The sequence below is a fragment of the Neodiprion fabricii genome, chromosome 1, assembly GCF_021155785.1.
Source record: "Neodiprion fabricii isolate iyNeoFabr1 chromosome 1, iyNeoFabr1.1, whole genome shotgun sequence".
In the NCBI taxonomy this organism is placed as follows: domain Eukaryota; kingdom Metazoa; phylum Arthropoda; class Insecta; order Hymenoptera; family Diprionidae; genus Neodiprion; species Neodiprion fabricii.
The window spans coordinates 13,822,298-13,831,032 of NC_060239.1; the positions used below are offsets into that span (position 1 = coordinate 13,822,298).

The 8,735-nt window shown below is 37.5% G+C and overlaps 1 protein-coding gene across 1 annotated transcript; it reads left to right on the plus strand.

Annotated features, from left to right (window-relative positions):
- The first annotated feature begins 589 nt into the window (after positions 1 to 589).
- On the plus strand, positions 590 to 5,311 carry LOC124175126 (delta-aminolevulinic acid dehydratase). Its single transcript, XM_046555052.1, has 5 exons — positions 590 to 1,093; positions 1,865 to 2,012; positions 2,096 to 2,315; positions 2,814 to 3,046; positions 4,791 to 5,311. The coding sequence occupies exons 1-5, from the start codon at positions 972 to 974 to the stop codon at positions 5,076 to 5,078; spliced, it is 1,011 nt and encodes a 336-aa protein (XP_046411008.1). The 5' UTR covers positions 590 to 971; the 3' UTR covers positions 5,079 to 5,311.
- Positions 5,312 to 8,735: the final 3,424 nt, after the last annotated feature.

Here is an 8,735-nt window from a genome sequence, read left to right on the forward strand (position 1 = left end):
AGAAAGACAGCGAACTTTCTGCATTTAGCTGGAAATGGTGAATAGTAAACTATGGTCACACTTTCTCTTGGCGATTTTAAAGAAACAGGTATGAGATAAATAAAATGACATTTGTTGACGCATATTTTTCGTTTTATTTGGTGAGCTAAAAAACATAAAAGTATTCGACGTCGAAAAAACATCGATGACTTTAAGCGATGTATCGAAAGACATCCATGCAAGGTTCCGATGTATTGCATCGAATAAAACGCATCAATGTATTTTTTAAGTGGACACCTCTAAATGAGACACTCATATTTGATTGACATTCTTTTTTTTCTTGCATAATTTCTGCGTAGATCTTTTTTGTGTGGAATGTCCCAACTTTTTAATCTCCCAATGACGACGGTATGTTAGCAACGTATTGGACGCGACAGTGTTGGTTATGAAGAACTTCTTTAACCGGCGTGGTCAGTTACTTGGTTGATAATACATGAAACTGCTAATACCCTCAAATCCGCTTCTGACCCGGCAGCTGTTGCGAAAAATAACTCAGCGCTAGCAGTCTTATATAAGTATATGTTGACGGAGAATATTTCAGTCAACGATCACTCCCACTGCAGTATATTCTCCGCACCGTGTCCTCCCCTCTATAAAGTGTCGACATTAATGCGTCGTATAAACTGCGGTTCGGAGGTTGTGAGAAGTTCTGTCTTTTAACATATTGTCATGCCAATTCGCGCTACATATTCAACTTACAGTTTACAGTTGGTTTCGACCTCTCATAGTTAAAGCTAGGTTAACACCGGAATTGAAGTGTGAACGGATCTAATTGGAGCTCGATTCGAACTAAAAAGATAAATAAAACATTGAATACACTGCATTAAGATGTTAAAGTATGTTTTAACATCAAGTGTAGATCATTCCTAACTATTCATATCAGTATCCAGCCCAACGGTACTTGAAAACGTATGTGATTAAAAACCTAACAAATGGCAACAGTTAAAGCTAAACACACTCTACATAGTGGGATATTTCACCCATTATTGCGACAATGGCAATCACAGAACGTCGAAATTACAGCGAAGAATCTGATGTATCCGATTTTTATATTGTGAGTAAAATCTTAAGTTTTATAAACCCACTCATTATGGCGTTTTTGCTCGTGCGTGCCTTTTTAAAAACATCAACGGGACAAAGTTTCATAATTGTAATTGTCTTCAAATGTGGCACGTTAATGGAGTGCCCTAGTCGACTTCGACGTTGTCGTACATATCTCGAATCATCCTTGTATCTCAAACGCAAAAAACAGCGCTATTCTACATGTAATTTTGAACAAAACCACTCCAACACATTTTCATAAAATCGAGATAGTAAATTCGTTGTAATTATGTAATTTCTTTATTCTTTCATTGAATGAAAATGCATTACAGTGGTTTCGTTCAGAATTGTATGTAGACTGGAATTGTTATGCCCTATTTTGCGTTTGAAATACGTGGACTTGATTAATTTGAGATATATTCAACAGTGCCAAATTCGACTACAACTCCAAAAGAGCATACTCGAACTTATAAGTATATATGTTCGGCACTGTACAAAACAAATTGAACAAAACATTACGTAGGGTATCATCTACAGTATACAAAAAGTTAACAAAATATTACCAAGAATATAGTTTGATCATACCAGTAAGTATTGCTGTTGCGTAGAACAGTTTTGGTTTTCCAAACAATGAGACCACTTGAGTTGAAATCTTGAATAAAAGTCTTGTACTGAGTTGAATATTTTCCCATTCCTACGACAAAAACACCTCTACATTTTCCTAAATAACTCAACCATCATTGAGGAAAACACCAATTTACCTATCTTTCACTACCTGTTTCAGGGATGAACCCAATGCTAAGGAGCTGATTCCAAGTATGCCTGGAGTATATCGGTATGGAATTAATGTTTTAAAAGAAATATTAGAGCCGTTGATAGCAAAGGGGTTGCAATCGGTTCTGTTGTTCGGTGTTCCAAGTCACTTGATCAAGGTTATAGGATCTGATATGCTATGATTTTGGTAGAAATTATAACAAGTGTCTTTTCATCCTCATTTGAAAATTTGTAACTATAGGACAAAACTGGTTCCAATGCAGATAGTAGTGAAAATCCAGTTATACAAGCAATACCAGTACTTCGAAAGTGGTTTCCTAACTTGTTAATCACTTGTGATGTTTGCCTATGTGCGTATACTGAACACGGGCATTGTGGAATACTACACTCTGACGGTCGCATCAACAACGAAGCTTCCATCCAACGTATTAGCAAGATTGCTGTCAAATATGGTCAGGCTGGTGAGGAATGAGATATTCAACGTAGTAATCTTGTTCAAAAACTAATAGTGTATGTAATATGCTGAAAACCGGAATTCAAATATGAGAGCTACAAGTACAAAATGTTTCAACTGATGAAATTCGATAATCACAATTATCTGAATGGTTCCTTTTTATACGCAAGCCACTACTGCTGAATTCTGTCAGGCAATTTTCGTAGTTTCGTACAGTTGATGAAACCTTGAAATATTTAGTAATCAAGCACTAATTTAGATATTCAACTATTTATCAGGCAGCAAGTAATTTCCTCATAAATAATAATTCATGATTATGGCGGTAAGTAAATACTTCAGGAGATCATAAAATTATAATTGAAAATCCGAAATAACGATTTGATTTGATTTCATGATAGGATGGCAAATTTCACAAGAAAAATAAATTTCGTAAACGTGACAAGCCTTGAATCAATTCTTATTAAGAATTCGTATTAATACTTGGTCAATTTTCAAAACTGTACAGGAGCACATGTCGTGGCACCTTCGGACATGATGGATGGTCGGATTGGAGCAATAAAGAAAGCTTTAGCCGCTGCTGATTTACCAAATAAAGTTACAGTTTTATCCTACGCCGTCAAATTTGCATCAGGTTTTTACGGGCCCTTCAGAGATGCCTCAAAGTCTGCTCCGCAATTTGGGGACAGAAAATGCTACCAGCTACCGCCAGGTAGTAATGGGCTTGCAGCAAGAGCAGCTGTAAGATAATATTCGTTGTTTATACTGTAAACATCCTTATCGAGTATTCCATATCAATTGAGTGTAGGAATGAACGTGATATTTTTCATTTTTACCAAGACTTTTTCCTGTGATAATGTAAACCCTGAGAACACGCGAAAAAAAAGAATTATTTTTTTTCAGCTATCCGTTTTTATATTATGAATTTTTAAACTTAACTGAAAAAAAGACCATTAATTCTCAAAAATCAAATATAAATATTTGATTAGTCATTTCTAGGGGTGTGCGGGTACTATTCTTCGGGTCGGGTTGGGGAGGGTACTCGAAAATTTCGGATTGCCCAAAAACTCGAGTTCCTTAAAAATCTCGGGTTTGCCGAAAATTGCGGGGTTTTACAAAATTTTGGTCACGGCTGTTTTCGCTTCTCCAAAAATACAGGGACTTCTAAAGTAAAGAGCGATTTTCAAAATTTCGGACATATGACACTTCCGAAATCCCGGACGATTTGAAGGACTATTTCGTAGCCGTCTGGAATTGTGATTTCTGGAGGTTCTATTCTCAAAAAATCCGACTAGCGGCTCACCGAAGAATATACTATTGAATTCTTTCATACCTGCCTGCTTCATTAGTACATCATCATGGAATACAGTATAATCTCTCAATGGCGCTACTCCCAATAGTGCCGTTTCCCCCACTATCATACTACACCCCGGCGTTTTCCGCATTCTCTCTTAACAGTGCCGCTGGTAAAATACATACATACTTACTTCAATGATTTCCTAGTATGTACGTAAATGGAGCACAAAGATATGAAAGTTGCACTTTTTTGTGCGGTACTATTGATAGGGTTGAGAACTAATTCTCGAATACGAGCGTTTGTAATTTTATTATCGACCAGTAGGGGTGCGGGTACTGAAATTCTTTGGGTCGGGTTAGGTCGGGTAAAATGGATTACTTTCGAGTTAGATATGCGAAAATTTAGGGTACTCGAAGATTTCGGACTACCCAAAAATTTCAGGATTGCCAAAAAACCCGACCGAAACCCGAGTTCGAGTACCCGCACATCCATAGTAATTTAAAACTCTCACATAAAATTGTAGGGTAAAAGTATTATTTTTTTTTTTTTCCTTTAGACTTTCAATATTATTTCAATATATTTCAACGCGAATGTTTTGTATGATAGAGCCCAGAATCTGTTACCGTTACAGTGATATCATGTTATTTAGGTGACGTCATGTTCTATTGGTGTTCACTCTTGGTGCTTTCGGTCTCAAGGCAGATAATTTACGACGATTACTTAACATGAAAGTAAAATTTGTAAATATATATTTTTTGAACCATTTTTCAAGATTATAAAATGGAAACAACGTACTTCCATCGTGAAAAGTTTGTGAAAATTTTCAAATTGCATCAGAATATTGCCAACTTTGGTTTCTGAAAATCAATTAGATCATTCTTGAGATGGGTTTCAGATTTCGTAGGCTGAAAACTGGTGGTCGAAGAAATATAAAAAATTTCATAGACGTTTTTCAGGTATACTATTACAGGAAAAATCATTATTAAAAATATAGAATGTCATGGTCAATCATTCACTAATTTGACGTGGAATACCTCTTGTGCAGATCCACAACATAATTTTGGTTTATGTAATTTGCCTTATGGTTCCTTCATTCGTACTCATCAACTTGACCAATGATCGAAGTATACATAAATCAAACTTGGTGTCATTTTTACGATGGTTAAAATCTAATTATATTTTTCACAGGCTAGAGATGTAGCAGAAGGCGCTGATATGCTCATGGTGAAGCCAGGTTTAGCTTATTTGGATGTAGTTCGGAAAATTAAAGATGCGCATCCCGAGTACCCACTTTTTGTTTACCAAGTGTCTGGTGAATATGCAATGCTTTACCATGGAGCTCAAAGTGGAGCACTTGATTTGGAAAGTGTACTGTATGAAGTATTGACAGCGATGCGAAGAGCCGGTGCTGATTGTATTATCACTTACTTTGTGCCACTGATTTTGGATATGTTAAAACCAAAAAGCAAATATTAATTCTTGTTAGTGAAATTCTGTTTATTCATACGATGTGGCAGTAATTTTGTTAGGATTGAATAAATACCAAAATACGAACTGTTAATTTTTATCAACAGTTGGTGAGTTTGAATGCAAGAAGCATTTGAATTCGATTCTGTACCAGCTGTAGCAAGGTTGCGTTTCTAAGCTGATAGTATTGACTGAGGATTGCATAATACAGCCAGACATGCATTAAGAATGCCCAAAAATAATCGATTTTCGATTCAGTCCATTATTTCTTCCCGATTAACCCTTTCGCTACGGACGCATTTTACGTCGCGCCGTCCCCGCTGACCGAGCAGTCGCGGCAAGCGTCCGTACTTGCGGAACACCGTGCGTACAGAGCGAGTGTCAGGCGTTGGGTGACTACAGTTACCGCAAGGACAGAGCGAGCGTCGGGCGTTGGGTGACTACAGTCACCAATTGATGAATAAGAATTCTCGACCTCGTATGTAATCTATTATAGAATCTTGGTGATCGGTCAATTAAGAAAATGTATTTTTAGTTAACGTTTCGACCCGGATATGGGCCCTCCTCAGAACGATTTATTTTTTAACTGTCAAGAATAACAAAAAGATTTTTTATAGAATAAATAATAGTACTAGAAGTAATCAGACTTAAATATTGTAGATGTAATACTCTTAGAGCTATTATATATTGTTGATTAGTAAGAACCTTATGATTAATTGAAAAAAGGATGACTTTAAGTGTTATTTACCTTTTGAATTAAGTAAGTGGACTAAAATGTAGTCGAATTCACAATTACAAGTGGTGGAGACAGTGTTCTTTTGAGTGACGGTAGACAAAGTCAATCTTCAAGTTAATTTATATGTGGAAGTTAATGGTTGGAAGTCATTAATTAAAAAGATTAAAGAACTATGTTTCTTCACAGTCAGTATGTCATTGTGTTAAAAGCTTATTAAAGAAGGTCTTTTAAGCAATAAAATTAATTCACAGGTGTCAAAGAAGTGGAGGTAGGCTCTTTATAATTAAGTTCCACATGTCTAACGAAATATTGTTGGTTGAACCAATTGTGTCAACAGGTGAATAACGACTGATGGGAGAAAACAATGTAATACAGAGTGAAGGTGAACCTATTATAAACAATTATACAGAAAAACAATAAATATTTTGTAAGAAAAGTTATGTAGAAAGGACTGTATAATGGGGAAAAAAAAAATTTTTTTGTATGTAGTTAAGGTTAAACAATATTTGTTGTGTGGGCGGAGATTAGAGGTTTGTAAATATTACTTAAATGTTCAACATCTTGTCTAAGATTAACAGAATTGGTGTGACCTACAATGTTGCACATTTCTAATAACAGTCTTCTATAATGATTGTGTTCTTCACAAAGGATACAGTCACCAATCGGACAGAGCGAGCGTCGGGCGTTGGGTGATCATAGTCACCGATCGGGCCGAAAGGGTTAATCGAGTATAATAGATTTTTTTCCAAACTCTATTATTCCTTCTCACAATCGGTGTTTCTTTTACGTCTCTTAAGCTGGAATAACCACTTCATCAAAATCGAAAATGACCTATATGGGGATTTAGTGCTCTTTAGTTGCTAATTTGTTCCCCAAATTTTGATTTTGTTGCTCCAGTAATTTCGCCGAAATTAAGGGCGATGTCAAGTTTAAAAAAAGTTGGCAAAGCCAGGCAAACGGATGACGAAACATTAACGAAAAAATGATGAGAATTTGTTGCTAATTAGTTGCTCGAACAATACACTCATTTCGAACTGAAAGAATCAACCCTTGCTCCGCAAACCACCCCCAAGTCGTCACGTAAGAACAATACGCTTGAAATATAATTGAATGTACTGTATATTCAACCAATATTGTTTTCAACCAATAAATCACTGAATCAGGTGAATCTGTGGGATCTCCGATTTTGTTGCTTGACCCCTAACACCCAAAACTCACCACCGTGCCAACGACGCTACACAGAAATGCCAGAACGCGCGGATATAAAAATTCGCTAAAAATTGATTTCAGATCCGCGAATTAGTTGCTCTCGATGTACCGTATCTCCGATTTTGTTGCTCGACCCCAACACCCGAAACTCACCCCCATGCCAACGACGCTACACAGAAATGACAGAACGCGCGGATATAAAAAGTCGCTAAAAATTTATTCCAGATCGAGAATTAGTTGCTCTCGATGTACCGTATCTCCGATTTTTTTGTAGAAGAATCTGTAATTCATTGCAAAATCAAGACAAGTATGTGGTTCAAGTAGCATGCTGATCTATAAAATTGATCGATTAAACGAACTTACCTGTAAGTGATGTTCAATCGTAATTGTATGTAGGGCCTCTTCCGAAGAGATCACTTGGTAGTCCTCCACACTGTGCCGATATTACCACCTATTCGAAGTTAAAATTACGAGACGGTGGCTCCCCCGCGCCCTCGCGGTGGCCGCCCTCGGATAGTAGCTCATTATTCTAGGTCTCTGTCGTAACGTGTATGGGGCTGATTTCAATCAGCTATGGGAAGAAGGAGAAAAACGTATTTTCCGGGGGGGACTGATCTTTTCGGAAGAGGCCCTACATACAATTACGATTGAACATCACTTACAGGTAAGTTCGTTTAATCGATCAATTGTATTTCGTGCTTCTTCCTCGAGATCACTTGGTAGATGTTTAAAGCTACGTTACGACTCAACCCCATGTAATTCACGCTCAACTCAAAGTTTACATGGTTCATATGGCGTGAACGAAATTTCTACACTTATATGATTAGTTTTTTTTTTTTTTATTTTGTTAGGTAAAAAGGAATTTGTGCTTACACTTAACGACGTCGAGGATACAGACCTACTTTTATAAACTTAATATAGCTTTGGCAAATGCCGTCTGTTCCTCTACGATATTGAGATCGTAAAACTTTGCGAAGGTCTTAGACTCTTTCGTCCAGCCTGCCGTTGCTCTAATTGTGTCTATGTTGACGCCCACGCGTTTTGCCGCAGACGTCGATGCGTGACGAACGCTGTAAGCTCCAAAACGGTCAGTATCGATCCCGCTCTCTTTTACAACTTTTTTGATCTATTTGCTTAGGGTTTGCGTGCCCACTGCCTTATGCGGTCTTTTGAACGATAAAAATAGGGTTTCAGTGTCTCCACGAATTTTTTGTGTCGCTGTCAAATAATCAAGTAGCGTTTGAGCAACGCAAATCTCTTTTTTCTCGAAAAACGGTAGGGTCAGTAAAGGCTGTTTTCTCTTCGGCCCAGACGTTTTGATTTGGGCGGGTATCTTAATATCTATTTTTTCCTCTGATAAAGTTATCTCAGTAATATTGATCAACGATAATGTTTGTATCCTATGACCCGTCACTAGGGCTAGCAGCGTCGCTAGTTTGCTGGAAAGCTGCTCTAGTGTGATATTGTCGTTGGGTGTCCACGTGGCGAGAAGTTGGAGTACAATCTTCGGGTCCCAGGTAGCATTATACTTGGGTAGTTGTGGACGAAGCTTGTAAGCGCCTTTGCATATCCTTTTAATCCCTGGATCCTCTGCGGTCCTAGGGCCAAATATAAACGATAGAGCCGATCTATAACAGTTAATCGTCGTATACGACGCACCGTTGAGGAATTCTTCGGCGAGGAAGTCTTGGAGTTCCGTGAAGTTCATCGCTAAGGGGTCC